General features: G+C 57.8%; 2 protein-coding genes and 1 long non-coding RNA gene across 9 annotated transcripts in view; 2 read left to right on the forward strand and 1 right to left on the reverse strand.

Moving 5' to 3' along the window:
• Nucleotides 1-723: 723 nt before the first annotated feature.
• GINS2 (GINS complex subunit 2) lies at nt 724-11,016 on the forward strand. 2 transcript variants are annotated; one of them, XM_053209952.1, is made up of 6 exons: nt 724-982; nt 1,703-1,817; nt 5,548-5,647; nt 8,853-8,979; nt 9,089-9,263; nt 10,788-11,016. In XM_053209952.1, exons 1-5 carry the CDS (start codon nt 893-895, stop codon nt 9,212-9,214), a joined length of 558 nt encoding a protein of 185 aa, XP_053065927.1. In that variant the 5' UTR covers nt 724-892; the 3' UTR covers nt 9,215-9,263; nt 10,788-11,016. The 2 variants fall into 2 exon arrangements, with proteins under 2 accessions (XP_053065927.1, XP_026932147.1); XM_027076346.2 differs by lacking the exon at nt 10,788-11,016 and having other exon boundaries at nt 726-982; nt 9,089-9,719.
• Nucleotides 11,017-13,729: 2,713 nt separating this feature from the next.
• Nucleotides 13,730-27,170, reverse strand: part of GSE1 (Gse1 coiled-coil protein) — a 386,539-nt gene continuing 373,098 nt past the window's right edge. For 3 of the 5 annotated variants that reach the window (XM_027076339.2, XM_027076338.2, XM_027076337.2), the window contains 10 exons: nt 26,743-27,041; nt 25,961-26,285; nt 23,278-23,891; nt 22,090-22,202; nt 21,547-21,817; nt 19,904-20,017; nt 18,710-19,063; nt 16,979-17,254; nt 15,721-15,824; nt 13,730-14,976 (listed from right to left, as the gene is read on the reverse strand). In XM_027076339.2, the coding sequence (XP_026932140.1) occupies nt 14,842-14,976; nt 15,721-15,824; nt 16,979-17,254; nt 18,710-19,063; nt 19,904-20,017; nt 21,547-21,817; nt 22,090-22,202; nt 23,278-23,891; nt 25,961-26,285; nt 26,743-27,041 (2,605 nt within the window). In that variant the 3' untranslated portion in view covers nt 13,730-14,841. The remainder of the gene's footprint in view (nt 14,977-15,720; nt 15,825-16,978; nt 17,255-18,709; nt 19,064-19,903; nt 20,018-21,546; nt 21,818-22,089; nt 22,203-23,277; nt 23,892-25,960; nt 26,286-26,742; nt 27,042-27,170) is intronic. The other 2 variants (XM_053209954.1, XM_053209955.1) reach the window with 2 other exon arrangements.
• On the forward strand, nt 14,864-16,597 carry LOC128313156 (uncharacterized). Of its 2 annotated transcripts, none has more exons than XR_008293420.1 (2): nt 14,864-14,998; nt 16,155-16,597. It is a non-coding gene; the product is annotated as an uncharacterized LOC128313156 (long non-coding RNA). The 2 variants fall into 2 exon arrangements; XR_008293421.1 differs by having other exon boundaries at nt 14,873-14,998; nt 16,133-16,597.

Genomic DNA, 27,170 nt, shown 5'->3' on the forward strand with positions numbered 1-27,170 from the left:
ATGCGCATTTTTATAGGTTCTGACCAATATGTAAAGACAGGACAGAAGGCTGTGAAGTTAAGAGAACTAGGCTTTCCTTCACTCCCCTGGGGCCCCGGCGCCGTCTGTCCAGCCAGGTCACGCCGTGGCCTAATAATAAATGCATTTTCTCCCGGCCCTGTGCGGGACCCAACGTAGAAGTCCCCCGAACTCCACCCACAGTTTGAATCAGAGTGTTGGCGATTAGGCGTCCGGGACAGGTGAATGGACACGGAAGCATAGTGACAACTGAGCAGCAGGACGGGCAGAACCAGGGGCACAGCCCGAGAGAGGAGTGAGAAGGGGGCGGGGTCTGGACGCTTCGGGTCGCGGGCGGGGCGGGGAGGAGCCGGGAGAGGGGCGGGGCCGGGACGCGGAAGGGGCGTAGGACGTCGACGCGGGACGTGAGGGGGCGGGGCCTGGTCTCGAAAGGTACGGGGCCGCCCCGCGGGAGGGGGTGGGCGGGCCATCAGAGGGGCGGGGCCGGGGGCGGGGTCGATCAGGGAGGGGCGGGGTCGGGCCGCAAGAGGAGCATGGTCACGCCATAAGAGGGGCGGCGCCGGGCCGCGGGAGGGGCGGGGTTGGGATGTGAGAGGGGCGGGACGGCGACGCTTGAGGGGCGGGGCCGGGGCCCCGCGGCTTGGGGACGCGGCCCGCAGCCGGGGGGCGTGGTCTGCTCTCAGCCTCGTTGACCCTCGCCAATCCGTAGGCTCGAAGCGGCCGCGGTCCCCGCCTCCCGCCGCTCAGGGGAGAGCGCCGCTTTGCTATTGGTTGCCGATGCTCGTTCCGGCCGGGGGTCGGGCCCCGCGCGGTGGCGGGAAAGCTGAGGCTTCCGCGCTTCCCTGGACCTTGAAGAGCTGTGGGAGGCGCCAGCATGGACGCGGCTGAAGTGGAGTTTTTGGCGGAGAAGGAGCTGGTTACCATTATCCCAAACTTCAGCCTGGACAAGATCTACCTCATCGGGGTAAGGGCTGGGCCGGGCATTTGCCTCAGACCCCAGCTGCTGAGAAAGGCCCTAGTGTCGGAGCTTCTGCGGACGCCTGGCCTCCAGTTCGCCGAGTGGTGGGGAGGAGTGCGGGGCGGCGGGGGGGGGGGGGGGAGTACGGGTGCGGACCCGAGTGGCCGGGGGAGTACGGGATAGGGGACGCCGAGTGGCGGGGGCGGGGGGAGTACGGAGTGGGGGGGACACCGAGTGGCGGGGGGGGAGTACGGAGTGGGGGGACGCCGAGTGGTCGCTGGGAGGGGGGAGTACAGGGTGGGGGGACGCCGAGTGGTCCTGGGGGAACCCTGAGTGGCCGGGGGGAGTAAGGCGGGGAGGGGGGTCGGAATACGAGAGGGGGGAACGGAGGGCGAGGGACGCCGAGGAGACGAGGGGACGAACAGATGGGGCGACGTTGTGAGTCTGGGCCCGGAGAGACCAAGTCCGCGGGCTGGGCCCGGCCCCTCAGCTGTTCCCCGTCCTCCCCGAAACCGGCCCCGGTGGGCTGGCCAGGTGTGCGCAGGTGAGCACAGTTCTGCTCCCTCGCTTGGAGCGGCCTCCCTGGGTCTGTGTTCGCAGCTGGGCTTTTAGATTTCTTTGGGTTTCGGCTTGCGCGGCGCCCTTTCTCTTGTTGGACAGCAGTGGGGTCCGGTGACGCTCGTTGCCCTGTTTTGTCTTACTGGGGGCTTGATTTTCTTTTGGTAGGGGGACCTGGGGCCTTTCAACCCCGGCTTACCGGTGGAGGTGCCTCTGTGGTTGGCGATTAACCTGAAACAAAGACAGAAGTGTCGGCTGATTCCTCCTGAGTGGATGGATGTGGGTAAGCATGTGGGTGGAGCGGAGCTGGGGTGACCCCCGCCCTTCGGGTGGAAGCAGGGGGCCCCTTCCACGCAGGCCACCAGCCGCTGATCAGCTGAAGTTAATGAGTGGTTGGAGACTCACCTGGCAGAGTTCGCGCATGGCTATTAACCAATGTCACGCTGTCACATTTTTTTAATTTATTTTTGAGAGAGAGTGAGAGACAGGGCATGAGCAGGGGAGGGGCAGAGAGAGATGGAAGCACAAAATCTGAAGCAGGCTCCGCACTCAGCTGTCAGCACAGACCCGACGCGGGGCTTGAACTCACGAACCGTGTGAACGTGACCCGAGCCGAGGTCGGCCGCTCAACCGACTGAGCCACCCAGGTGCCCCTCAACTTGCTTTACATTTAAAACTATCGTACGACGTTGAAGGGGCATTTCTTGGGACTTTTAAAAAATAACTCTGTTGGGGCCCCTGGCTGGTTCCCTATGCAACGCTTGATCTTGGGGTCGTGAGTTTCAGCCCCACATCAAGGATACGGTTTACTTAGAAAATACTTCTATAGGCTAGCATGTGGCTCAGAGTCCTCTTACATGGTAGGGCATGCATGCAAATGATGCATCATCCCAAACAAGGGAATATTATTTGGCCATATCAAGGAAGGAAGTACCTGTTATGCTACAGCTGAATGAACCTTGAACACGTGATGCTAGCGAAAAAAAGACCCAAAGATCACACCCAACTCTGAATATACTAAAAACTGTCGAATTGTACATTTTAAATGGGTGAGTTGTATGGTGCGTTAATTATGCCTCAGTAAAAAAGAAAATGAGACACAACAATGCAGACAGGCTTCATCCTGAGCCTTTGTGGTCTTTTTCCTCCCTGAGACAAAAGCGGCTCATTCTAGCAAAGAACATTCATTTTATTTGGAATGGGGGGTCCATACGGAATATGAACGGCCTCTGAGTGACTTTGATCATCCCCTGCCAATTGGGAATCACTCGGGGGCACCTCCCTCCTAGAAGCAAGGACCCTCCGACCCAGCCACTCTCAAGTACACTTCCGGAAAGACTGTGGGCATCTTCTCCTTCCGGTCCTAAAGGTGGGGGCTGGCGGCCCTGGTGGGTCTGCCACAAAGGGAAACCCCCAGCTCCTTCTGCTGAGGGGCTCTTGCCAAAGCAGGGAACGCTGCCAGGTCTGGCTCTGTTAGTGCTACCTCCTGTTCCGGCAGTTTGGGTCCATCCAGACCCAAGGTGACGGGGGCAGAGGCTGTCTTGTCGCAGGCCCGTCAGGGCCAGAGAAGGTGTGGAGGGCGTTAACCCGAGCTTTTTCACTGGCCGAGGCCACACTGGGGTGAGTACTAGTGAAACAGCACTAGTCAGTAGGCTCGGCCTGGGAGTGGGCTGCCTTCTGATGCCGCGGCCATAGCGGAGTCCTACCTGCTCTTGGGTGTCCTTTAAACAGAATCACCTGGTAGGTGTTGACTTCTCTTATTTAAGGCTGTTGCACATGCCATTACATCATTCTTCTGTTGCCGAGCAGTGTTTCATTCACGGTAGAGTACTCCAGTTCGGTCACCCATTGTTCTGTTGGCGGATGTTTGGAGCCTTTCCCATTTTGGGCCATTGCTCATGAGGCTCTTAGGAACATTCCTGTCCAAGTCTTTTTGTGGATCTATGTTTCTAATTCTCTTGGGTAAATACCGAGAGTGGCAGATTGCCAGGTCACAGGGCAGACTGTGCTTAACTTTGTAAAAAAACTGTCAGCCAGCCCTCCAGAGTGGTTGGGCTGTCACTTATCCCACCAGAAGTGTAGGAGAGCTCCCACTGTTCCGCATCCTGGCCAACGTTGGGTGATGTCAGTCTTTTCGATTTGTTGCAGAGTTTGAACAGAGGTGTTTCATACTGATTTAGATACTGGAGGAGAATCGGTCAGCTGTACAGAGAAGATGTGCGTGGGGCGAGGGCAGTGAGGCATAACCCAGGCTGAGAGTAGTTTGCCCAGTTGCTGGAGGTGGGCAGACGTGGTTGGAGTCTAGGCGTATTTGAGTTTGTTTATTTTGAGAGAGAGCGTGTGAGCAGGGGAGGGGCAGAGGGGGAGGGGGCGAGAGAATCCCAAACAGGCTCCACGCTGTCAGCGCAGAGCCCTGTTCAGGGCTCAAAGCCACAAACTGTGACAAGATCTGAGCCGAAATCAAATCAAGAGCTGGACGCTCAACTGACTGAGCCACCCAGGTGCCCCCAGGTGTATTTTGAAGGAAGAATCCACAGGATTTGCTGAAGGACGGGCTGTGGGATCTGAGAGGAGAGTTAAGAGTGGATGCCAGGGTGGAGGTGCCTGGGTGGCTCAGTTGGTTAAGTAAGCGTCAGATTCTTGATTTCGGCTCAGGTCTTGATCTCACGGTTCATGAGTTCAAGCCCTGCCTCGGTCTCTGTGCTGCCAGTATGGAGCCTCTTGGATTCCCTCTCTCTCTCAAAATAAATAAGTAAACTTAAAAACAACAACAACAAAAAAACGGTTGCCAGGGTTGCTGGCCTGAACTACAGAAGGATACGGAGGTGCTGTTCCCTGAGCTGGGGGAGACTGCAGGAGCCTAAGGGCTGGGGTGGGGACCAGGAGTCGGGGTTTGACCATGTTACACTGGAGGTGCCTATTGGATATCCAGGTAGAAATCATGTGAGCAGGAGTCTTGGGTCAGGGAGCTTGGGAAGGGGAGATGTGGGGATATGAATGAGGAGGTCATCAGGAGTGTTTAGATGGTATTTAAATGAGGCAGGATGAAGCCACATGGGATGTGGTTTGGGTGGCGAAGGGGTCAGGGGACTGAGCTCTATCTCCCAGTGTTGAGAGAGAGGTCAGGAAGGCCTGGAAGAATCCGCGAGACAAGAGTACTCAGAGCATGGTGTTCCAGAAATCAAATAATAAATCTACCCTGAGGAGGTTTGATCTTTGTCAGATGTGAGGACAGATGGAACCATTGGGTTTGGCTGAGCAGAGGCCATGGGGGTCTTGGTGAGCTGTGTTGGTGGAAGGGTAGAATACACACCCCCCTGAGTGGTCGAAGAAAGGAAGTTTAACTCTTGGAAAAATGGTTTGCTGTCAGGAGAATGTTTACACCCAGTGTGAGGCTCGAACTTTGGGCTGCAGTATGGCACCAGGGGAGAATGGGGGCCACCACTGAGAGCGAGACCCCCCAGCATAGTTGTGTGTGTGTGTGTGTGTGTCCTTTAGCAACAGTGGCCGGTTCAGGTTCAGGACTTTCTCAGACCAGTGAGACAGGGAGATGGGACTGGGCTCCACCGAGTGACTCCGGCTGCGAGCATTCAGCCCTCCAGTGTCCTCACCCCGCCCCCCCGCCCCGGCCGCAGCGGCCGCGGTGTAGAGCCGTCCTGCTCTCTTCTGGAAGACGCCTAAGTAAGTTTCTCCAGCAGCCCGTCCCTTTGTGCATCAAAGGCAGGACGCTGTGCTCTTTCCCTAAGAACTCTGACGTCCTTTCTTCAGTAATAGGCCCTGCGGGCCAAAGCAGCAACGGTGAAGGAAATTTACGACCTTCCATAAGAGAAATATTGGGGGAAATAGACCCTGAACCATCTGGTGACTGGTGTGTTATTCCAAAAAGTGTTTTCTTCTTCTTCATGTTTTTGTTAGTTAATCGAATAGGTAATAGAGACATTTGGTTCATTTGGAAGGCTTAAAAAATACGCTGGGTGTGGTGATGGTAAAACGTATACTCTTCTAAATTTCAGAAAAGTTGGAGAAGATTAGGGATCACGAGCGAAAGGAAGAAACATTTACCCCTATGCCTAGCCCTTACTACATGGAACTTACCAAACTCCTGTTAAATCAGTAAGTACGTTTCCCTTCTTAGAGCCCACCTGTGGGATACAACTCGTGATTCTCCTCCCCTGGCCTGTCCCTCCTATCCTGTCGCACGTTCACCTCTGGGGTCAGCGGCGTCCCTGGCCACCCGGTTCCTCAGATCGGTAATCCGGGAGGCGTGTGTGTGCACGCACCCTTGCCTGGGCTCCCTCCTTTTCCCTTTCCTCTTCCCACCCCTCCCTCTCCTAGGCCGTCCCTCGGCTCTCTGTCACTTGGCATTGGACCCAGGTGTGAGCCTCCATTGTCCTCTCCAGCCTTTGTTCTTAACCGTAGCTGGGCTCTATGAGTGAAGCTTTACCCCTCGGTCTTTGTGCGCGGGAGTTCTCGCACGGCCTCCGCAGGAAAGGCCAGAGGGCTCGCGCTCGCTCGGAACCCTAGCTGTAATGAAAGCCCGCTAGTGCAGTCACATCTTGTTTCCCTGTGTCCAGTTCTGGCTCCCCGTTGGCTGCTGCTTTTTTGTTGTTCAAGAGGAAAACTTTTTTTTTTTCCCCCCCGAGCGAGTGAGTAAGCTGGGAAGAGGGGCAGAGGCAGGGACAGAATCTTAAGGAGGCTCCACGCCGGGCAAGGAACCTGACATGGGGCTTGATCTCACAGCTAGGAGATCGTGACCTGAGCTGACATCAAGAGTCGGACGCTTCGCCGACTGAGCCCCCCAGGCGCCCCAGAGTAGTCTTTTAAAGACGGAGCGGCTTGTGACTCCCCTGTTCCTTGGAGCCTGTCCGGGGTTTGGGCTGATGTCCTGATTACGGCTTGCAAAGCGCCGCCTAGCCTGGGCGCCTCCTGCCTTCTCTCACGGCTCTTACACCTTCTTCCCTCTGATTCCCACGTCGGCCTCTCACTTCTGTACACGTACCAGGGTCCTCGGGGCTTCCGTACTGTGTTCCCTGTGTCCAGTAGGTCCCTCTATTCTCTGCTCCCTCCTTTGGTTTAGCCCGACGGGGGCTCTCTCACAAGTTCTGTGTGCCTGTCCTCTCGGCAGCTCTGTAGCCCCGTGGCGTTTGTCAGCTGTGGTCTCGTAGTCACTCGCGTGGCTGTGCCCTGCCACCCCCACCCCAGTGCTAGTGGGAATGGGTAGGGACTAATTTGCACTAGTACGGTGCCTGGTGCACACGTTTGTTGAATGAACGAATGACGTCAGTAGAGGGGGGCGGGCAAGCGTGGATGAGTTTTACTTGGGAGATACTAGAATGTGATCTGCAAAATGGGGGGAACCTGGGTGGCTCAGTTGGGCCCTGTTGGGCCCTGTGCTGAGCATGGAGCCTAAGTTTCTCTCTCTCTCCCCCTCCTCCACCGTCCCTCCCCCCCCTCACGCGTGCTTGCTCTCTGGAAACAAAAAATTAAATAAATAACAAAAGCGTGGGGCGCCTGGGTGGCTCAGTCAGCTAAGCGTCCACGTCTTGATTTTGGCTCAGGTCATAATCTCACAGTTGGTGAGTTCGAGCCCCACGTTGGGGTGTGGCCTTCTTTGTCTCGCTCTCCTCTCTGCCTGTCCCCTGCTCACACGCCCAGTCAGTGGGCGAGCCGTGTGAGCCTGTTGACCGGCAGCCGGAGGAGTGCTGTTCCCATTATGTCGGGATGCAGCCGCCTGCTGGTGCCAGAGAAGGGATCCTTGGCTTGAAAAACGAGGGACAGTTGACGAGAGGAGAGGACGCTGTAGGTAGGAGGCAGGGACCTGTTCTGTTTGGGGAAGCAGAGCTGTTGGGGCAGGTGTGAAGAGTAGGGGAGCCCGGGCCGTTACTCTGGGGCTGCAGAGGACCAGGGAGGGTGTCCAGCGGATCTGAGAGCCTCATGGGGCAGCAGAGAAGGTGGCTTGGAAGGGAAAATACGGACGCCGAGGTGAGGGGCCTGCTCATCTTTAGTTTTTGTTTTGTTTTTTTGTTTCTTTATTTTTTATTTTTTGAGCAAGCACGAGCAGGGGAGGGCCAGAGAGAGGGGGAGAGAGGATTCCAAGCAGGCGCCGTGCTCGATCGCACGCAGCACGAGATCGTGACCCTGAGCCAAAATCAAGAGTCGGATGCTCAGCCGACTGAGCCACCCCAGCGCCCCAACATGTTTAGTTTCTGAAGTTCAGTGTCTTATGTATGCGGTTCCTATCGAAACTCTTGTTTGAGAATTCTTTGTAACTCATTCGGCCAGGGGCCCTAATTTTACCTTTGTTCTGCGGTTCAGTTAACAAAGTAGCTGGGGTCCTTTGTTCCTTAACCTGCTATTCAGGGCGTCAGATCCAAATGTTTGGGTCTTCAGTCCAATCCACCGTGTAGATTCTATACTGCTGATTCTCCACTGCTGATCACAAGCTACTTTCAGCTTTCCCAGCATGCCTGGTGGCGGATGGTGTTGGCCTCTGCTTTCGTCTTCTCTTTTGTCTTCTCCTTCAAAGGTTAGTTGAAAATCTAGCTCCCAATGGGACGGCGGTCACGCTGACCCTTGCTGACTCCAAACTTTTACCCAGAATTCACTGGATATAGGTTTGCCGGGTTTACGCTTAATGCGCAGTTTCTTCTTCGGTTTCTGTAAGCGAACTTGTGTTCTCTGTGGACTGGGACCGTCCCTAGCCTTCAGAGCTTTGGGGAGGCCGGAACTGCTTTGTGGTGCGAGCCCAGTGCCCGGCACAGAGCTGTTGTCTTCCCCTGGTGGGTTGTAAGCCCTTGGATAAACGAGGAGGCGTGAGCATGGAAGTCATGACCTTTGAGCCAGCCCATGAAGCAACTTCATTCAAGGTGGAAATTCTACGGCACAGAACGCTCCGTTACCCTGAGACAGAGGATGTCCGACTTCCAGCTCACTCTCCGAAGGTCTCGCGCTGCGGCCTGCCGCGGGGCAGCTGACACGAGCACAAGTAACTTTGTGCGGATGGATCGTGGCTGAATTTTCTTGGCACCCAGCTTACCTGCTAGAAACCTCTACCTCTTCAAACTGAAAACAAAGGGAAACGCATTTTGTGTTTATAACGGCTCGTGTTTCCCTGAGCCCAAGCAGCAGTTTTTAAACAGCCGCTTCTACCTGGAAGGGCGCCTGGCTGGTTCAGTGGGTGGGGCGGGTGGTGAGTTTGAGCTCCCCATTTGGGTGTGGAGCCTGCTTAAAAAGTAAAGGCCGCTTCTCCCCAGATGTTGCCGTCTGTAGTCTACCAAGTGCTTCCTTACGTGATTTTTTTCACATTTGCTTCCCTCAGTGCTTCAGACAACATCCCGAAAGCGGATGAGATCCGGACCCTGATCAAGGATGTGTGGGATACTCGCATCGCCAAACTGCGGGTGTCTGCGGACAGCTTTGTGCGGCAGCAGGAGGCCCATGCCAAGGTGGGCGCGGTGGGGGCGGGGCGGAGGGACGCCCCCTCTCAGTGGATTTTACATTTTCTCAAATCAAACACTCCTCAACCAACCCAGTCGGTTTTCTCTTGCGTTTTAGCTGGATAACCTGACCTTGATGGAAATCAACACCAGCGGGGCTTTCCTCACACAAGCGCTCAATCACATGTACAAACTCCGTACAAACCTGCAACCTTCGGAGAGCGTCCAGTCGCAAGACTTCTAGAGAAAGACCCGAATTTGTAAAGAAAGGCCGGCCGGAGGCGTGCCAGGTGGTATGTGTGCGTGCCCAAGACGTGGTAGGGGCACTCTGATTTCTGGAGTGTTCCAGAACCGTTTTTAAACGCCTGAGAAACTGTGTACCCAAACAAGGAATGGGTTCGTGACATTGGTGGAAAGCAACAGGTTCGTGCTCAGTCATCGAGACACTTGAATTGCACATCTGTCTCTGGGAGCCAGCTGTTCTTTTATGGGGGGAAGAAAGCAGCTTTGGCGAAACATGTGATCTTTCCTAGCACAGCCCCCGGCCTCCCGGTGGTTGTCGTGTGGGTGAGCATTCGGTGATGTTTTGTGTTTTAAAGAGTGATACAGTAGGAGTGGCGATGTGGCCTAGGACTTTCCTTTCTTGACCAACGCTGATCTCTTGGGCTAAACTTAGCCTCTCCTTGAGTTTGCTCACAGAGAAGGACACAGTTCACCATCTGAGCCCAATAAAGACAGAATCCGCCCAATTCTTAACTGGGGTTTTCTTCTGCATTACTACCAAGGGAGCAAGTCCCATGGCTGAAATGGCCTGACTGGTCAAATGGAGGTCAGGGGTAATCTTCAGACTATTCTCTTGGGTACTTCTGGTTAAGGTGCAGGGCTGCTTATCAGGAGGAAAGCCAGCGGGGCGCCTGGGTGGTTCAGTACCTTAAGCGTCGGACTCAGGACATGATCTCCTGGTTTGTGGGTCTGAGCCCTGCGTGGCACTCCACGCTAACAGCATGGGGCCTGCTCGGGATTCTCTCTGCCACTTGCCATGTGTGTGTGCGTGCATGCACGTAAGCTCTCAAAGTTAAAAAAACGTACAAGACCACACCAGAGGTCATCTTTGGATTCAGAAGCCATTCTGGAGGTGGCAGGACATGTGGCCTTGGCATGATTTAGGATTCCTTGGATTGATTATACAAAGAAAAGATGAACCCAAACACAGATTTGCAAGACATGGCCTGTATGAGAAGGCCTTAGGAGAACAGAATGAAGAAAGTCCGGGGCCTGGGAAAGGCGGCCATAAGTAAGCTGGAGATGGGACAAAGGAAGGAGTAAAGGTTCTGCAGTGGTGACCCTGTAGACTTTTCACAAGGAGATTCATGAACTAAGAACTTAAAGGAAAGCGTGGGGAAAATGGATTGTGTGCTCTGGGGCACGTGACGAGGCTCAAGGCATTGTTCTGGGAGGGCCTGTGCTGCTGCCCTTGATGGAGAGGGGAGACTTTGCTGGAGGCAGTGTCTCAAGGAAGGATCATTTCTTTTCCGAGGAGAAATACCTTTCAATTGCGGTTTAGAATCGCTCTGGAAATTACCTTACCTTGAGGGAAGAAATGATGCTTTGGAGGCATACAAGGGATAGAAGGTTCTGTACCCAGCTGGCTTTTGATAGTAGCGCGGTCAGGAGCCTGCTCTCCCTCGGGCTTTTCGGAGTGATCGCTTTTACACGCGTGATCAGCTGAGCAGAAAGAACAGTTTCTGGTGTTTGCCCTTTAGTGTTCAAAGCCCAAACTCACCTGACGTGACTCAAGCACTGTTTCTCCGTTCCAGATCGCTCCCCAGCTGTCCTCCAACAAACAGCCAATGGTTGTTATCTGAGCACTGAAGGGCCAGACACGGAGAAGACTGCTCTCTGTCATTTAAGGGGACAGTTCAGAGGGTTGCTTTCGGATGACAGGACTTGCCTTTTCATCTGGGGACTCTTCTGGAATGAAACCGCACGGTACTGGGGAGAACCAGGAGTCCTGTGGAGCTCAGACCTCACCCCTTGATACCTTTCTTTTAAAACCTGTCTTCACATTTTACCTCTAAAGCTAGACGGCTGGGCTGCTGGGTTTGTGGTTTTTTTGTTTTTTTTTTTTTTTTTTTGGCCCTATTAGGACATACAAAAGATTTGCCTCTTAACATGATTTAGGAAGATTTTATTTTTTTGGATGTTGTCAGAAATTACAGCAATATATTCATAAATACCTAATTACTACATTCAACAAATAATATTACAATACAATTAATTCAAACAAGTACACTTAGAACAGGTTTAATTTCACAGCATCTAAACTGCCCCCAGAGTGACCGAGGCATCCCTCCTCCCTCCCATGTACTGGTTTTACTGTTCTAGCAAGTGAGCACAGGGCACATACAAAGTAACACAACCAGTCAGCGTGGCCTTCCTCAGGTCAAGGCAGAATGAAGGAGTCTAAGTTAAGTGCTGGATCAAAAAGTTGGGACTGGCTACTGTAAGACGGGAGAAGTCAGGTACTGGTTTCCGTGGGGTGCGGGATATTTCCGCTGCTAAGTGGCTAATACACAGCTATGAGTTACAGAATTGGCTTGTGCCGACCATCTCCATCTTGTGGTGGATCCCTGGAATTTTCTACTTTGAAGACCGCTCAGAGGGGAAAGGGGGCGCCTGATTTTTGAGATTTGGCAGCCTTATTGAGCTACTGGAGGAAAACCCATTCCAGGTACAGACCTTCTTGTACTAGGATCCTCCGCTGCCGAGAGTGCGGGCTCCTCTAAGTATTGTTGGAATTTCCTTAAGGATGTAATCTATTAGAATGTGAATGCCAATGAAGTGTTTAGCCTATATTCTGTAGGAAAAAAAAAAAAACCTGTTAAGTCCTGTCTTGGTCACTTATCTGACATGGACGGAGGTCATGATTTTATGTCCCTTTGGCTCTAATTAGAGGAAACAACATTTTCAAAGGATCAGGTCGTAAGCGCCAAGTTCGGGGGAAAGCTCCCGGTTCGTTCCTAATGATGGGATTAAATGCAGAACCCCAGGACCCCACTGTGGAAGAGGACCCTCACAAGCGGAGTGCAGTCCCCTTGAGGACGGACGGCAGCCAAGTCTCGCAGGGGCGGCAGGAAGACAAGGTCGTGAAAGACGGGGGTCTCCACGAAAATACTGACCCGAGTTACGTAATGAGTTCTAGAGCAGATCTGGCGTACTTCTCAACTCTGTCTTTTAAACTCAACGTGAAATAGCGGACAAGGATCACGCATTTGTCCGTTTTTAAGCCCAAACTGAAGAGAGGTGGTGCTGTTGTTTCCAAACCCTCTGAAAACGAAAACTAGCCACCGGACGGGAAAGCCAGGTCCTCGTGGTGCACCTCTGCTTTCTTCCCTTCCTTAGTTTCTTCGTGCTGCCTTACTGGTCTGTATTCTGATTGTCTTTCTACTGAGAGGTGGGAGTGCGGGGAGGAGGAGGGACCGAGGCTGGAAGGCAGGGGAGGCGGTTAGTCTCCAGCGGCAGGGAGCGGAGCCCTTCTAGCTGCACCCATGGCTTCCACCCCTGGGTGGTGATCGCCCCCCTATGGGCGTGGCCCTCGACCTGTAACAGCACCCCACCAGGGGGCTCCCCTCGGATGGTGAGGGGCGGGGCTGTTTCCTCAAGCCCTCCCCAAGCTGCTTAGCAGGGGCGTCCAGCCCTTTTCCAGGGCCCGGGGGAGGGCGGGGAGCGGGGTGCTGAGGTGGAGCCCTTGAGCTTGTTCTTTCAGACCCGAACGAGCCAGCCGACTCGGGAGAAATTCGGTCACCTCGTCCCCGTCCCCTGACTGCTCGCAGCAGAGCCCCCTCTCAACACCTGTCCCCACCTGTGGAACGAGTTGGTCTCCCAGTGTCTTTGCAGGGGAGGGGAGGCACGCAGCACAGGCCTGCGTTCTCGAGTCGTTTTTGTGGAGAGGAAGGCGCTTGTTGACTGCTGATAATACTGGCGGCACTTTTTGTCTGAGTTTGCTAATAACTAGAAGATTCTTGGCAGACATACAAAGCAAACTGTGTGGGAACAGATAAAGCAACACAATGCCATCTGCCAGCAAGCTGTTCTGCACAGCTAAGGTCTGGTGCCGAGGGCGCGGCCACCGAGCGCAGTGAGTAGCCTTCCTGAAGGTCGGCCAGCCTGTCCCTGACCCAGGGTGAAAGGGACGGCGGCCATCAAGGTTCTTGCCTCCACCCCCACCCCCGACGGACCCGCCCCTGGCTGCTTGGGCCTCGGGTCTTCTGGGCCCATTCGGGCGAGAGGAGACCCCGCCTGGACGAGCTGGAACGGGGCCGAGAAGGAAACACTGCTTTGCGGAGAGAGATGCCTTCCCGGGTTTCTAGCTGCTCCTGTGCTCAGGACAGTAAGTTCGAAAGGAGGGGAAGTTCAGCTCAGACATGGTTTACCTACTTTTAGGCTTTTACAAAGCTTTGCATCTAAATAAAGCTTCTAAAGTTTCTACTTTGCACCTGTTCTCAGACTGCTGTAAGACACCTTAGAATCCTATCACAGAACTCGCTCCCTTCCTGACAGGTTCTTTCGGCAGAGCCGCGGGCGCACCGGGCGGCCTCTGCCCGCCGGGGGCCGAGCCCCTCCGCAGTAGCAACTGGTTCTGTCTGCGCCCCAGAGCCAGGGGGAGGGGACAGGAGGAGGTAAGAAGGAACAACACATGGCTTTCTACGTCACTTTCTGGTGCAACTCAAAAATGAAGTGATCGCATAGGCGCCAGTGGTAAGCTCTTTTACTTTTCTTCTTCTTTAATCGTTAAAAACACTTCAATAGTTTAATGTCCTGACCAGCAGCAGTACAAACACTAAAAGCAAGTTTTTTTGCCCAGGAAAACAAAAGCAAAAAAACAAACAGAACCCCCAAACAGGAAAACAAACAAACAAAAATCCCCCCAAACCACATATTTAAAAATGGCAGGCTTTTTATAACAATAATTAAAGTAATAAAAACATACAAAACTTTGTTTTTTTTTTTAATATATATACACAGTACAAGGCTGAAGCACCTTTGACTTTTCTCTCAAAATTTACGTTTGTATGAAAACACAACCCACCGCAGTAACAATTTCGTGGGTGTGAACGTATGTATACATAGAGCTCTGTACATTTTCCCCCACGGAGTAGTAAAAAGGTACCTTCAGTTGGGTGATGCACTTTAGATAAGAGCTTTTCCGGGGAAAAGCCTGTGGGTGAGGCTTCGGTATTGGTGCTTTGTGGGCTCCTAGGACCTGTTGCTTCGAAGAAAATTGTGCAGAAAAGTAACAAACAAATAAGCCCTTTACCAGGAAAATGCACCCCGCCTTCCTTCTGCCGAAGCCGGTCTCCGTCCCGGGGGAGGAGCGAGGCCGACCCCGCGCCGGGGCGGAAGGGGACGGGGTGGGTGGGGCTCGAGGAGGCGGGGAGCCGCGTGGCCACACCAGAAACCCAACACAGTCGGCCTGATCCATTCTTCGCACCCAGGGGCCCTCAATGATACAGTTTTAGTGTTGGTAAGGGAGCCTTCACTTTCAGACTAGAAAATAATGGCGTGGGGGAAGAAGAAAACCACCTTTAAAAAGAAAAGAAAAGACCAAACAAAAAGAACGATGGGCGTCCTAGTCGGTTGCTCGCTGAATGACAAAGGTGATTCCGTTGCATTGAAGTCAAGGCGGGTTCGTTCTTCTGGGGCCTGGAGTCCTTTGCTTCATGCATGGCACATTCTCTTTTTTTTTCTTTTTTTTTTTCTTTTTTTTAAATTTTAAGCTTCAAACCTCCCAGTGAAAAATATTAAATATTCAAGGTAATAAAATAGATAATATTTCTATACTATAGGTTCGGCCTAGCACAAGGGAAACCGTCACCTAGGATATCCCTTAAAGTAACCTCTAGGCCAGTGCATTGCAGGCAACACAAGGCACTTCCTTAAGTGATCCAGTTCTGCCTGGAGTCGCTCCCTCTCGGAAACAATCTTCTGTTTCTGGCTCCTCAACTCCTGGAGAGAGAGATTGATTCAGGTAAAACACTCATCTCACGGTAAGGAAGTGTGTGTGATGCATGAATGCACCGGGGCGGGGGGAAAGGCCAACCACTAGTCTGGAAACTTCCCCTTCCCAGCTCAGGATTCGGGCGGTGGTCTCTGGAAGAACCAGTTCAAACCGTGACCGAAGCCTTGGGTTCTCCCAGTATCTGGTCCGTCTCATAAAACCAGGGTCTGTTGCTGGCTCAGCACCAACCCTGAGATTTTAAAAATTAGCTGATACTACACCACTGTGGCTGCTCTGGACCGGCCAAGAGCTGCACCCCACGTCCCCACGTCCCGGGAGGATGCCGGGGAGTTCCTCACGTCATCGGCGGCAGGAGGAAGGGGGCTGGGGTGCGAGAGCTTTGCTCCCCCTGTAATATCGTCTTCCATCCCCCTCAGCCAATGACCGTGGGGGGAGACATATGGGTAACGCCTCCCCCAAAGGGATATGCAAATAGCCTCTTCTCCCTTCCAGAACCAATACCCTGTACGTGAAGAGGGTATTCTCCTTAGCTCAATCTTGGGGAACCCTTGGGCTCCTGAACTCCCCGCCCAAGACTACACCTGTTAGCCTCCTAGGAGCAGTATTCCCACCCCTCAAAACTTGTCTGTATGGGGGACAGACGCAAGCTTAGGTTCAACAAAGCGGGCTGTGTTTTAGGAACCTGCGCACACCCCCCCCGCCCCCGGCCCCTCTTCCCCGGTGGCACTCACCGCCATGCTGTGAGAGAGCTGCTCGGCTGTGAGGCTGAGGCTATAATGCTGTGCCTCCAGCCGCCTGCACTGCGTCTGCAACACCTGCCGCTCCAGATTTTGCTCTGAAAAGACAAGCCGCGTCGAGCTGCTGTGTGTGTGTGTAGGGGCCACGGGCCTGGCCGGGGTCGCCCCGGCTCTCCTCGGGGCCGCACTGCTCCCCGCCCTCTGATGGGCCCAGGGAAACCCAGCCCGGTGGCCAAAAGGCTACTAGGAACTCCTTAAGGGGGAAGTGGTGGTTGCAAAACACGTTTTTCAAAAGGAAGGGTACAGTGAGAGGTCTGAGAGCTTGTAATAAGCTGCTACAAGGCCAGAGTAAACTTAGAAACCGAAAATAGAATTCTCATCAGTAAAATCTCTGCCTTGCCACAAGATACTGGGCCTGCTTTTCACAGGAGTGGCTTCAAACTTGCAAGGGTCAAGGACAAGTCCCTGCTTTTCTAGGAAGCGTTTTGAGAATGGAGACCCGGGAGAGCAAGCGGACAGCCTACAGAAGGGACAGCGCAAGGAGGGGCACTAAAAGAGCCTCCTGCCCCCTCAGCACACAGACTGAAGTTGTTAAAAGCGCTACCGAATGCAGCCCTGAACAAGCAACATCAGAAAACACGAAAGCTGACCTCTCCACCGGAAACACGAACTCTGACAAGTCCTCTGCGGCCAACTCGGCAGGAATGAGGACCTCTATTTGGTCCCCAAGGTTCATAAACCAGAGAAGCGGCTCTCTGTCACTGCCACTCTCTGTTCAAGAGCCCAGAGCTCAAGGAGAGAACTAAACTATCACAGAAGGTCTGACCAGCTAGGACTACCTGAGGAATAGGGGACAACAAAAACTGAAAAATGCACCTGGTACCTAACTAAGTCTAATAAAAAAGGCCCCGCTCACGGCAAAAAACCAGCAAAAGTTACTTAATGCAATTTAATGCCAGATTCATGGAATATCATCATCAGAAAGCACGGCCCAGGTGTGGGCCGTCACGCTGGGTGGGGACGAGCGGTACTTAAACTTCTCCAGCGACAGGGGCCTCATGTCTGGAAGCTGGGGCGCCTGCAGAAGCCTGACAACAGTTCTTGAAACAGGCAGAGTGGCAGAGGACAGTCCCCGAGCGCCAGGGTCACCACGCACAAACCGTCCCCCGGGCTAGCAGTGAGGTCCCACAGGGACGGGGCGGTCCAGTAAGCGTGCTGTCACCTCCCCGCGGCCCTGCGCCCACTCCCATACCTTCTAGGTGTTCCTGATAAGCTTCAAAAATGGCCTCAATCCCTTGCCACTTGCGCCTGGGGGGCTCGTCGTCGTCCTCCTCCCCGTCTTCGTCGTCGTCCTCTGAGGCCTGGTCCATTTCCTGCGTGAGGGGGCCCTTCCTCCCGGTGGGGGCCTCCTGCTGCCCGTTGTGCGGGGGCACAGGGAGCCGGCTGGACGACTGCAGCTCGGGAATGTTGTAGTGGATGGACGTGTCCATTTTGTGGTTCTGCTCCGCAGACAGCACGGCCACGTTCCCTGCGGGGGGAGAACGGGCAGGTCACAGGCCCTCGTCCTTCAGAGATCAAAGATGGCGCTCCACGGCAAGGTCGCAGAGCCACAGAGACCGCGACAGCCCTGCACTGAGTCCCAACGAGGGTGTGAGCTCTGCCACGCCAAGCCCCAAGTGTCAGTGTCCCATGCCAGGAAATGGGGCCTGACGTAGGTGTGCAGCCCGCCCCGGGGTCCCGCAGTCCCCCCCAGTCACATCCAGCGTCAGCTGCTATTGGGACCCGTTTACAGGAGGCGTGCGCTGCCTCGAACCACGGCCCGGCGGGGCGTGTTCTAACGCGGGCACACTGCCTCCAGTGTAGACAGCAGCCTCTGCGGGCCTCTGGGACGCGCTCGGTGGACTTGTCCGAGGAAATGGGGCACCTGGGTGGCTCGGTCGGGTAAGTGACTTGACTTTGGCTCGCCGTCTGTGAGACCAGGCCTCACACTGGGCTCTGCGCTGCTCAGGACTCTCTCTCTGCCCCTCACCCGCTCAAAGCACGGGCCCTGCTCTGCTCTCAAAATAAACAAACTCCTGAGGAAACGGCTGCACGTTACACGTCAAGAAAAGGGCCGGTGTAAAACAAGGCAGGAAACGTGGGTCCTAGGGCCCCAGGCCTTTCCCCGAGCCAGCTTGTCCAAACACGCTCTCCTTGCAAAGGAGAATTCTTTGCAGCAAATTCATGACACGCATCCAGTGAAGCACTCCCGATTCTCACTGCGAAAGCGGCCATCCTTTGCCTTTGGGTATCCTGGCATCGCCGATGCCAGCGGTAACTCGGCTGGCGCCGACCCGGCACCCGACCTGAGTCCACAGACACGTCCTCTATCCAGCTCCCAGGGCTGGCAGGGACAGACATGCTTGGGCCTAATAACCCAGTTATTTTTTCTGGCTGTTGGGGGACACGCAAGTTTCTCTTAAAGTCCGTAGTCCTTTAATCCCCGGGGATTCTTTCCTAATCAGTTTCAACCTCTGACTCCGTGAGAACCAGCTGTCGGGACCCCTGTTCTCCCACCAAATCGTCTGAGGGCAGTGAACGGGGCGGGGGGGGGCTCAGGTGTTACAAAACGCTCTCTGGGGTCGCTGGAGCAAACACCTGCTGGGTCTAGTCATCAAAGGGCGGGGAGATTCCCAGGCGAGTCTGTGTGGCAATGGCGCAAAGTCACCGAGCTACAGAAGGACCGGATCCTATCCGTGCGGGGGAGGCCCCTCACCTGGCCTAATTGAAAGGAAGTGCCTCTAACTCAACTCAGACGGCGTCACTTGCTAACTTTTCCTGGAGGGCGGTTGGTAGACCGGGGGCACCAGCATCACCCGGGCTCCTGCCGGCACCGGAGAATTCTCGGCCCCGCCGCAGGGGCCCCGTGCACGCCGAGCTTAAGGGGCGAGCCCCAGCTGCCGCAGTGACGCGGGAGCAGGGCTGGGCCGGGCCGCCTTGTTACCTTTGTGCTTCTGCAGGGCCTTCTGGGTGGACTGCAGCACAGACTCGTGGAACTGATGTGCAAACTCCTCCGCCATGAAGGGCTCCCACGGCTTGCTCTTCCCGTTGATGCTGTGGGACAGCGGCACGGGAATGTCCTTGGGCGCAGGGCCCCGGATGTAATGGAGCATGCTCACGCCCTTCTTGCCCCCGGGGGCCTCGCTCAGCCTCGCCTTCTCGCCGCCGGCAGGAGCGGGCTCTTGGGGCCGCAGCTGCTCCAGTCTCCCAGGCTCCGTGGCCTTTGGGACGTCAGCCAGGGAAGCAGCGACACCCACAGGCTTCTCCGCATCCAGAGAGGTTGGCTGCGTGGTTGGTTCTTTTAGAGACAAAAAGCGAGGGAGATGTTAAGAGCGCCAAGCCAACAGGCCGACCCTGACCTCCAGAGCTTACGTTTAAGAAAGACCTAGCACAAAGGACAGAGACCCGGGGGACCGTGGAATGAAACGTCCTCGTGAGTGCGCGCGGTTGGAAGGTGGGGCTGTGTTCAGCGGCCAGTCCGTCCTTGAGAGGCGCCCCAGGAAGGCATCTGGGAAGAGAGAGAATCTGAAGGAAGAAGCAAGTGGCTACCAAGAGGTAGAAGTCACGAGGCCCAACCCGACAAGAAAGACCACGTTAGGATTTGAGAGCAGGGCCGGACCAAAAAGATTTCCTGCTCCACTCGGCAGCGTAGCATGAGAGAGAGAGAGAGAGGGAGAGGAGGAGGTGTGAAAGCAGGTGTCGGAGAGGCCTGAGGGCAGAACAAGCAAGACAGAGAAGCTAAAGAGCAGCGCGAACGCAGGGCCGCAGCAGAGCTGAAGCAGCAGGTGCTGAAACACGGGACCTGGGGCTCCCGAGGCCCTGGCGGTGACGGCCGTGGCCTGCCCCGAACCGCCGCACACAGCCCTGCGGAAGCCGGGACCCGCCCCCTGGGCTCCCGGCTCTGACTTCGCGCTCTCCTGCTCCGTCCAGAGAACAGCCTTCCCGATGGTGCAGGAAGCTTGTGCGAGAGAGAGCGAGCAAGAGGGAGGGAGCGAGAGAGACCGAGAGACACCCTTTCCAGGAGGAAAAGATTCGTGATGAAGAAGAGACCCTGAGCGGCCGCCTCTGACCTCGGGCAGCCCGTGGGACAGTCCCAGGCGGGGGCGGAAGGGGCTGTCCTTCCCGCCCTGGGCCTTACCGCTCAGGGAGATAGCAGGACTGTCCCTCGGAGAGTTCCTGAGCGGGTCCGCCACCACCATGGACAGTGCCTTCTGCTTCATGGCATGGAGCATTTCAACAAGTTTCTCTTTGTCTATGAGAAAAGCAGCCCGAGATTAACACCACGGTTGTAGCACCTCTGAGAGGAGAGGGGAGCAGGCGTCCAGCCCAGGCCGTGCCCGACAGCTGCAGGTTCTCTAAACCAGGAGCAAAGCAAGCACCAAGGGACAGGCTGTGTTTAAGGAAAGAAACCTTCGGTTTAGGGTGAGCCCAGATTCCGCTCAGCTTCTGCAGAGCATTAGAGATGCATTCCAAAGATCTCTGTGTGTGTAACAGCAAAATAATGGGTTCCTATGACCTTCTGAGAGGACTTCCGAGGATGTGTTCTTACTTCAAAGACAAAAAAAAAAAAAAAAAAAAAAAATTCCCAACACAGAAGAACCACCCCGAAGATCCACCCAGCACCCCGGAAGTACAGGCTGCTTCGGGGCGCGTTCTCCGCGGCCCAGGACGCTTGCCATCTACTGAGACGGAACCAGAGCCTGTGATGTCTGCCACTGCGAGCTCTTGCTGCAGGGGGATTTGTCCCTGACGAAGTGGCTGCATCACCGGTGGCTCCCTCTAGGACTCAGGTCAGGCAAAAAGATGCTCTTTTACAAACAGAACTGTGGCTGTTCCCAGGGACTGGTCCTGGTGCCCACCATGTCACTGTCTCTTGAAGAGAAAGCAAGACCCCCAGTTTACTGGTTAAGAAGGAAAAGGAAATCACCGCACGCCAACTACATGCCCCGGGAAGCAGGTCCGCTTTCCTTCCGACTTCTTTCCAGAGAGAAGTGACCACCTGGGGTCAGCGAGGAGGGCTTGGAAGCATGCACACGAGCTCCCCAGACAGGCCGGGTTCTCAGCTGAACCCACACCCTGGAGCTAAGTAAGCGAGCGTGTGGGGCAGACCGAGGAAAGGGATACCAGAAGGTGTTCAGACCCCACCCCTCTTCTGCACTACGTTCTGGCCCAAAGAGTCGGCCCCCACACGGATGGGTGGCCGGAAGGATCTGGAAGCGTCTTCCAGGGCAGACTGTCCGAAGGCAGCGTGTGCTGCTTCTGCCGGGCGGCACAGACAGCCCCGAGCCCACTGTGGCCGGAACAAGAAGCCTCCCGTGGGGACCCGCCAAGCAGAAACGCCCCCTGCGCAGGCAGGCGCACCTCCCCCTGCACCTGGGGCTGGGGGGTTGCCCCGCCTGCCGTCCCAGGTGCCAGGAGATCTGACAAGTGACAAGAGTGGCTTGACTGCAAGTCCAGCTTGCAGCGACTTTTACATACAGAATCCCCCCCCCTCCACCCCCAAGCCTTCCGTTCCACCCGGGACGCGACAAGAGCAAACGCGCTTTGACCAGGGCAATCTGCGTCTGGGATGGAGAGAAGTTAGATGCGGGACAGACCCCCGGGGCAGGGGCGTGAGAGCCGAGTGGCTGCCTCCCTGGCGCCGGAGGGAACCGAGAGAGCCCCAGCCCCCCGTGTTCTCAGATTCCACCAAGAGCGAGGTGCGGGACATCCCCCGGGGGCCCACAGCCCCTGCCTCTCCGCAGTCTCGTGGCCGCCCGCGAGCCCCACGCCCGGTCCTACCTTTCCTCTTCTCGGCACTGACGTGAGTCAGGTTGAAGATCGTTAGGAACTTCTTCTTCTCCTCCAAGTTGGGGCTGTTGTTCATGTCGTCGGGGCTGTAGCGCGTGGACAGTGCGAGTCTCGGCGAAGGCGTCTGCCGCTTGTTCTGAACCGTCGGGGGCGACGGGCTTCTCTCTCTCAGCATCCGCCGCCGCTTCCTCCGCTTCTGGGTCAACAATTCCTCCTTCTGCTGTTGGGTGGTCAAGCCAAAAAGTTGCAAAAACTCTAGCTTCTAGATCAGGAAAGAAAACAAAGGAGTCTGAAAGCCCCGGCCGTGGCCTGCTTCCACCGTCCCAGGGGCCCTCCTGCAGTCCTTGAAGCCCACGCGCGGGCGAACTCGGGGCCGACGGCTCGCCAGGGTGGGGGGGGGGGGGGGCGGTCAGAGCGCAGGGGTCCCGCAGGTGTGGGGCTGACCGGGACGGTGGGAGCAAGGCCAAGGAGCAGGCACTGACGGGGGCGCCCGCAGCCCAGCCCCTGGCCTGGTGGGGAGGGGATCCCAGATACCTCGGAGGACGTGTCCAGCTTGAGCGGCGGCTGCTCGGCCACGCAGCGGAGGTGGGCCCTGACCTCGTCCTCGTCGCTCTCGTCGTACGAGTCGTCCAGGTCGTAGTAGTACCCTGGCAGCAAGAACGGCCCCGTTCAGCCGGGCCGAGAGCCTCAGGGCTCGGGCGGACGCACACGCGGGGCGTCTCTGGGACGTGTGTGCAGACGCACCCCCTCAGCCCGAGCCCTGCCGGCCCCTCTGCGCACCCCACGACCCAGACTCCTTTTACCCCAGCTGTAAACGTGCATTAACCCGTAGTCCTAGGACTTCGAGGAGGGGGGAAGGGAGGGGGGCAGTGGGAAATGCAGGAGGCAGGCGTCAGGCTTCCCTCGGATCCCAAGTGACCAGGCTGAGGCGGCCTGAGCGGATCCCTCTGCAGGAACATTCGTCACGCAGGCCTGGGGCTGTGTCCTCGGCAACCCAAGGCCACTCGTGCACATCCAGTCCCTCCTGCCCACCGGGTCCACTACTCAGGAGGGGACAGGCACACTCAAGTCCCCACCGAAGGCTCAGGGCACACACATGCGGAGAGCAGCACCCCTGCACCCCGGGGCACCCCCTCGTCCTCCCTCACAAGGAAAGTGGTGGAGGGAAACACTTCTTGGGCCCTGAGCCTAGCCTAGCCCAACAAGCCGGGAAAACTTGGCCTTGGCCCCAGCTTCTGGCTAAGAGGCTGACTTCAACAGGACTGGTGGTTTCCAGCAGGAGAAAAGACCTTGTTCTGGAGCAGCCCCCGACGCCTCCTGGGCAGACAGGGTGTGCAGGTGCGGGGTGGGGGGACGGGGCAGCCGCTCTCACCCCGGGCCCGCTGGCTGAACCCCGACCCCTGCGGGAGGAGGAGGGGGCCAGACCTCCGGCCCCACCCCCACCCCCGCGAGGAGCCCCCGCCGGGCCCAGGCCTGCTCTGCCGACAGCCTCCTCCCCTGTTATGCCGGACGATTAATATTTAAAACCGTCTCGTCAGCCTCGGTTCCTCACTTAGGAAACGCGTGTCTGTGGAACCGTGTCCCATTTGGCTTTTTCGGGACAGTCTGCGCCATAACAGCGCCGGCAGGGCCCCCCGTCTGTCTCGCGAGCAGCGGGAACGGGGGTGTGGGGTGGCGGGTGCCCCCGGTCCCGGGAGGTCAGGGCCCCCGGGGACACCCCACCTTTCTCCTGGGCTTCTCGCCGCCTGCGCTCCTCCAGGTCCAGCTTGCTGACCAGCTTCCGGCGCTGCTGCAGGAACTCGTCGTAGATGTAGGCGGGGTCGGGGCCCCGGGGGGCCGCGGGCCGGTAGGGCGAGCCCGGCTTCAGGGGCCCGGGGAGCTCCCCGAAGGGCGCCGGCTGGGAGAGGGGGGCCCGCTGCTGGCCCAGGAGGGTCTGCGTGGACTTCTCGAGCTCAGCCAGGAAGGGCGCGGGCCCGTGGGCGAAGGCCTGGTGCTCCAGGCTTCCCGCCTCCCGTGGGGGCGGCTGGTACTTGTCCAGGGGGGCAGCCTCTCGCTTCCGGGGCCCCTCCTCGGCCTTCTCCGCGCAGTAGACCCGCTCCACCTTCACCAGGGGGACGGCCGCCTGGCGGCCGGGCTCGAACGGGGCGGGGTGGCTGTGCAGGGGGTGGCTCTCGGGGGCCCGCCGCGTCTCCAGGGTGCTGTCCATCAGGGACACGGGGTTCCAGAGGCCCGTGGGCACGGAGTGGTGCTGGGGCTTGGGTGAGATGAGGGGCGGGGGCCCGCCAAAGTGCTGCGGGGGGTCTCGGCTGCCCGGCTCCTGACGGTTCGGTCCCGGCCTGGGGAGCGAGCGGAGCAGGCCGTGAGTCGTGGCAGCGGTCACCTCCAGGCTGCCCACCCGGGGGCGAGAGGCGGCTCGGGGTGGCCCGGACGGGAACTCCCCCGAGAGCCCCCTCCAAGCCACCGGGCAGGCTACCGCCTGTGGGTTCCACTTGCCCTCCACACAGCTAAGGCAGGTTCGGGCGGACCTGCTTCTGAGAGGACGCAGAGGCTCAAAGTTAGACGCTGCTTGCTGACCGCAGACAGACGCTCTCAGGCCAGACCTGCTTCCTCTCCCGTGTCCCACCCGTGACCTAGCTTATTCTGTTCCGCCGCTTCCCGAAACTCTGTGAGGAGAGGCCCCCGTCTTTGTTTTCCATGGGCAGACCCGTCACGGAAAGGACAAGGTTCCCACGCCACGGGCGTGGTCTTGTTAGCGGCACCCACCCCCAGACGTGCCACTCTCCTCTCGCAGGTGCCTGCCCAGCCCAGTGGGGTGGGGGAGGCCGGCTTTGGGGGAGACCCTCACAGCTAGTACGGGTCTGTGCTGTCGCTCAACCCCAGGGCTCCCCAGCAGCAAGGGCGGCAACCCCACGGGGCCCCAGAGCAGGAGCCACACCCAACAGGGCTTCAGGGAGCCCAGCCACTGGCCGGGGCATCGCGCCCCTCACGCTCAGGCGGGGTGGGACCTGGAAGGGACCTGCCACCCGCTAGACGCTCTGCCACTGTCCTAGCAGGGCCCTGGAGCTCTGGCCAAGGAGGGGGGACATTTCACCACAGCCACCACGTGACTCCCAAACACAGGCTGGGAGAAAACCCCAAGGCCACGGCACCTGGGATCAGCAGAGGACAAGAGGGAACCGTATCGAGAAGCCGTGTGTCCTTAAGTAAACAAGCCAAGGAAAACCTGTCAGTGGGATAATATTTCATGCCCCGGAGCCAAGCACTGAATGGTTTTCTAACTCAGAACACAAGGGCCCGTCAGATGTCAAGTCCACGCCGCTGTAAGGCCGAGCGAGCTGGGACCATGGAGGCCAGGAGGCCAGGAGGCCTGCTAGGTCCCGAGGCGGAGGGAGGCTCACGGTGGCAGCGGGGCTGGGATCCTGGGGCCTCGGGCAGAGGAAGACCCCCATGGGAACCACAACACCCAAGTTTTATCAGGAGGTGTCGAGGGGCGCTGGCTGCTCTCCAGGCCCCGGGGTGTGAGGGGGCTCAGAGACCTGGCCTCTGTGGGGCCTCAGAGAAGCAGAGGGGACCCTCGCTGCAGGCTGTCGGCTGCGGGGGCACTCAGCCGGGGCGGAGGGCCCAGCTACCACGTACCCCCAGTCACACCAGCCCAGCCGAGCGCAAGAGGAAAGGAGCACGTGGGATGTTCCAAGAGCTTCAGACCCAGACAGCATCCCAGACGCCGAGAGCCGGAAAACATTCCACAGACCTCCCCACCCGGCCTCCTTTGTGCACAACTGAGAAAACGGGCGTCTAGTATCCCGTGTCCCTGAGACGTGGCCCGGGCCTCTCCCCCAACTCTGGCCAATGAGGGGGACGGAGGGTGGGACAGGAGACACCAGGTGACAGCCAGACCGACAGGTGGGGGGGGGGGCTCAGGGCGCAGCTGTGAGGGTAAGAAGGGGCCCAGCTCACAAGGCAAGACTTGTCCCCAGCTGGGGCACCCAGGGACGGCCTCCTGGGGAATCCGGGGCTGGCAAGTGGCTATTATTACAACAGCAACGAACTTGATTTCTTATTGAAATAAAAATTAAACGCAGTCCCCGTTACTCTCATTAAAAAACGTTTGGGCTTGAAAGCAGAGAAAGATGGAAAGAATGGGTATAATCGTCAATTAAAGCTTCTCACGCACCCCCCCCCCCCCCCAAGTGCCACGACCATCCCTGCAGGGACACAGCCGGGCTCTGCGGGAAGGCCCTGGCTCCGGCCGGCGCCGTTTCTCGGGGACAGGCCCCTTTGGGCGCCTCCTTTCCCTGCTCGGAGGCTCAACCTCCTCACGGGGTCAGAGCAGGGACGAGCGGAAGCACTCGGGAGGCAGACGAACGCCAGCGTGCGGACCCCCCTTCCCTCCTGGGGGCCCCACCTGGCGCTGTCGGGCCTGTGCTCCGCCTCCGTGGGTGCCGGGGGCCGGCCCATGTCCAAGTGCTGCTCCAGCACCTGCTGCCGGAACTCGGACACCTGGGACTGCCGGTCCTCCTTCTCCTGCCGCAGCCTCCGCTGCCGTGCCAGCCACTTCTCCTCCTCGTTGGTGCGCTGGATCAGCAGGGCCGTGGCCGCGCTGCTGCCCGGCAGCGAGAAGATGCTGTGGTTGGAGAGGAGGCTGGGCACGCTGTGGTGGGGGGCGGGCGTCGGGTGCAAGGGGTGCTGCACGGGCTTCGGGGCTTGCAGACCTGTCTCCTTCAGCTTCTCTGTGGGGGGGGAAAGGCCGTCAGGGCAGGACCGCGGCGCCCCGGGCCCAGCCCGAGCCTCCCCTGCTCTCCTGCCGCCCTTCCAGGAAGACACCCGACCCCCCCCCCCCCCCCCCCGGACACTCGGTGGCGGGCGCTGCTCTCGGGCGGCCCCGCCAGGTGCCGGACTGAGCAGGCAGGCGCCGGCTCACGAGAGCAGACCGAATTCTCCAGAGTCACGCGAGCCCGCCCGTCGTGCACAAGCCCTTGTAAAAGTCCGATCGCGTGTACTCGCAGCGAAACAAAGTAGGTTAAAAAAAGAAAAACCTCAAAACTCATCCGCCACCTCCTAACGCTTTGGCCGCACTTTACTACCAGGGCGCGTCCCTTCCCCACTCGCGCCCTGCTCAGCAGCCACCTCGAGGCTGTGGCCTGGGGAGGGCCAGGCGGTGAGGCCGGCAGCTGCCCGCCGCGGTACCTGGGCGCGTGGGGGTCAGCTGCTCCGAGGGCTTGGCCCGCTCCTCCGCGGCGTGGCTCCGCAGCCCGTGCAGCTCGGCCACGGGCAGGAAGGCCGGCTCCAGCGCCTTGGCCGCCAGCAGCTCCTTCTCGCGGGCCCGCTGTTCCCGCTGGCGCTCCAGCTCCCGCTCGCGCTCCTTCTCCCGCTCCCGTTCCAGCTCCTTCTCGCGCTCGCGCTCCTTCTCCCGCTCGCGCTCCTTCTCGCGCTCGCGGTCCGCTTCCCGCTCCCGCTCGCGCCTCAGCTCCTCGTCCAGCTGTAGCCTGCGGGCAAACGGGAACAGCTGGTGACGGCCCGCGCGGACCCAGAGGGGACCGGACACGGGCCCCCAGCGACAACTCCCGGGAGCGGGACCCCGGCAGCCCGACCTGCACAGCGGGAGCAGGTGCGCG

This window comes from Acinonyx jubatus, chromosome E2 (genome assembly GCF_027475565.1).
Source record: "Acinonyx jubatus isolate Ajub_Pintada_27869175 chromosome E2, VMU_Ajub_asm_v1.0, whole genome shotgun sequence".
Lineage (NCBI taxonomy): Eukaryota > Metazoa > Chordata > Mammalia > Carnivora > Felidae > Acinonyx > Acinonyx jubatus.

Excerpts from the sequence above, each read along its gene's own strand:
- GINS2 (XM_053209952.1), top strand. The coding sequence starts at position 893 with ATGGACGCGGCTGAAGTGGAGTTTTTGGCGGAGAAGGAGCTGGTTACC. Across the intron at positions 1,818-5,547 it reads TCCTGAGTGGATGGATGTGG|AAAAGTTGGAGAAGATTAGG; the intron begins GTAAGCATGTGG and ends TCTAAATTTCAG. Across the intron at positions 5,648-8,852 it reads ACCAAACTCCTGTTAAATCA|TGCTTCAGACAACATCCCGA; the intron begins GTAAGTACGTTT and ends TGCTTCCCTCAG.